A 3,447-nucleotide genomic window follows, 5' to 3' on the forward strand; every position below is an offset into this window, starting at 1 on the left:
AAAACAATGGAATTACAATGATTATTGTAATTCCTGGAATTTTGCTGGAATTTTTTGGAATTACTGGAATTCTTTTTGGAATTATCGAAAAAAAATTCTTTAAAAATTACGTTGAATTTCTACTTTTGAGTTCATGCATTATTTTGGAATTAAACGGAAATTATACAGAAATTAATTTGAAATTATAAGAATTAATCTAAAAACAATTAAATTACGAGACATTACTGGAATTTTGTTGAATTTTTTTGGATTTATTGTAGACATTTTTTTTCCAAATTTTTTATAATCTTAATCTCTTATCAAAAATTTTTTGTCTATCATTCTGAGATATAAATTTTAAAAGCAGAAATATGTATTTAAAATTTCAAGATTTTTAAAATGTTAAAAATCCGAGATTTTTTGGGAATAGATTCCAAAACTTTTTACTATGAATTAAAAAAAACGAAAATGAATTTCTAAAATTACATCATTCTAAAACTCAAATTTTGTCATACTGAAATTCTGAAACTTTTGAAACTGTCTGAATTTTGTAGTTTCAAACAAAGTGGTCTATGAAGTCTCATGTCTTCTCTCTCTATATTTCTCATTGTTGCCAACTTGAGTTTATGATCACAGGCTACTTTGACCAAAATCTTTTTTTAATTTCTGGTTAATTTAATTTTGGGCAACTTCTTTCTTTCCTAATCACAAGGTTCTCTCAATGTTTTAATTGTTGTTTTTTCGAATTGTAGTGACGACGCCGGTGTCGGGCTCGCAGTCGGCCGTGTTCCCCCTCCCCGGCACCTTCCCATGGGCGCACAGCGGCCGGGGGAAGCCCCGTCGCGGCATGATGCGTCGCGCCGTCTTCAGCGACCTCCAACGCAAAGGCCTCGAGCGTCGCTTCCAAATCCAGAAGTACATCAGTAAGCCCGACCGCAAGAAACTCGCCGAAAAGCTCGGCCTCAAAGACAGCCAAGTAAGTACTCCTCCCATCACGAACACATGTTACCGGGGGAAAAAACATCCGAGTCCGACTCTGGCCACTTTTTAGGGCCGGGATTCGCCGGCGCGAGGAGGGGATGGGGCGATCGCCATTGGAGGGATTTCTTACGGAGTCTCGGGGACCGCCTTTCAAGTGCCACGCATTTTCGACCCTAAGGACTCGCGCGCCGCTTCCGATCGGAGATAAAGGACGCTTAAATGGGGTCTAATTGCGATAAGGGATGATTGTTTTATTGTGAGGGCGGGAGGGGTTTTACGGATTCTTATGTGACGGAATTATTGGGGTTTATGCGGGCGGGGTGGATTTAATTTGCCGTAAAGGGAGGTATTAGGGAAACTTGGGGGTTTATGGGCGGTTGTAAAAACAATTTTATTAAGTCGACATGAGGGATTATTTTATAACTGAAAAATTACCGTTTTAAAATTTTTTAATCAAAGTTGGCCTTTTTTTATTTCAATTTTGTTTCTTTCCGTCATTCTAATCAAGACCTTCTAGATTATTTTTAAAAACTGTTAAAACACTGAAATCAAATTAAATATTACAAAATAATGCTATTTTTCGATAGAAATATGTGTCAGAAATTGAAGAGTTTAGTGCAGTTGGTCACACTGAAACTTAGTCTCTTAATAATAATAAAAGTAAAAAAAAATTAATTTTTATAATAATACAGTTTTTTGTGTTAAAAATGACAATTTCAATAAGAAAAAATTGTTTTAAACTACGAGGCGGCTTAGAACCATGCTGCGTATAGTTACTATAGAAATACACTGCAACTATGGTAACATATTGTCAAAAATAACAGTTGTCATAGTAACAATATAGAAAATATAGGTAATCACTAATCATTAATTATTTTATTCGTTCAAAAAAAGTTGTTTTTATAAAATTTCTTAACTCTCTTGACTTAGTTAAGGTTAAACTTTTTTATTATTTCTGGTACACTCTGTATTTCGCGAGGGGACGTTAATTCTGGAATTAGTTGCTTGTTATTATTTAAAAGTTCCTGTTTGAAATTGTGTTTGAATTGTTTGGAAATAATGGAATTAATTGTGAATTTCTGGAATTTTTCTGAAATTACTATTGGAGATATAATTTCTTTTAAAATATAAAATTACGTTTTTAGAGCTATCAGAATTAATTTGGAATCGTAGGAACTAATTTGAAATTACCTATAGGAATTAATTTGAAAACAATGGAATTACAATGATTATTGTAATTTCTGGAATTTTGGTGGAATTTTTGGAATTACTGGAATTCTTTTTGGAATTATGGAAAAACATTTCTTTAAAAATTACGTTGAATTTCTAACTATTTTTGAGTTCATGCATTATTTTGGAATTATGGAAATTAAGTTGGGAATAAATGAAAATTATACAGAAATTAAAAGAATTAATTTAAAAACAATGGAATTACGAGGCATTACTGGAATTTCGGTGAATTTTTTTGGATTTATTGGAGACATTGTTTTTCCAAATTACCTACGCTAATTTTTTTTGAACTAATGGGTTGTTAAATAAAAATAAATAAATATAATAAATATTATGTAATATAATAATAATTTTTTTTGAACTACCTATTTTAAATTACCGGAATTATGTTGGAATTACGGAAATTAAGTTGGAAATACGTTGAAATTATACAGGAATTGATTTGGAATTATAAAAATTAATCTAAAAACAATGAAATAATTACTAGGGATTACTGGAATTTTTGGAATTCCCGTGGAATTTTTTTAAATTACTAGATTTTTTTTTGAATTATCGGAGACATTTTCTTTTCAAAATTACGTTGAATTTTTTAGAACGATAGAAATTAATTTTAAATTACAGGAATTATTTTAGAATTACGTAAATTAAATTGGAAATAAGTTGAAATAATACAGGAATTTATTTGAGATTGTAAGAATTAATCTGAAAACAATTGAATTACTATAGATTATTATTGGAATTTCGGTGGAATTTTCTGGAATTACATGAATTGTTTTTGGAATTGTGGCAGACAATTTCTTTTTAAAATCACGTTGAATTTCTTAGAACTATTTTAAATTTCATGAATTATTTTGGAATCATGGAAATTAATTTGAAAATAAGTTGAAATTATACAGGAATAAATTTGAAATTATAAAAATTTTGGTGGAATTTTTTGGAATTACTGGAGTTTTTTTTGGAATTATCGGGGACAATTTCTTTTGAAAATGACGTTGAATTTTTTTGAACTATTTTAAATTACCGGAATTATTTTGGAATTACGGAAATTAAGTTGGAAATAAGTTGGAATTATACAGGAATTAATCTTAAATCATAAAAATTAATCTAAAAACAATGAAATTACTAGGGATTACTGGAATTTTTTTAAATTACTAGATTTTTTTGGATTACCGGAAACATGTTCTTTTCAAAATTACGTTGAATTTCTAATAACGATAGAAATTAATTTTAAATTACAGGAATTATTTTAGAATTACG

At 29.6% G+C, this 3,447-nt stretch overlaps 1 protein-coding gene across 1 annotated transcript in view; it reads left to right on the plus strand.

Moving 5' to 3' along the window:
- Positions 1–3,447, plus strand: part of LOC123009154 (homeobox protein DBX1) — a 19,024-nt gene that overhangs the window by 13,863 nt on the left and 1,714 nt on the right. Inside the window, 1 exon segment of the mRNA XM_044405280.1 lies at positions 732–955. Within this exon segment, the coding sequence (XP_044261215.1) occupies positions 732–955 (224 nt within the window).

Source organism: Tribolium madens, unplaced genomic scaffold (assembly GCF_015345945.1).
Source record: "Tribolium madens isolate multiple individuals breed KSU strain unplaced genomic scaffold, Tmad_KSU_1.1 Scaffold_71;HRSCAF=194;Tcas5.2_LG6, whole genome shotgun sequence".
Lineage (NCBI taxonomy): Eukaryota > Metazoa > Arthropoda > Insecta > Coleoptera > Tenebrionidae > Tribolium > Tribolium madens.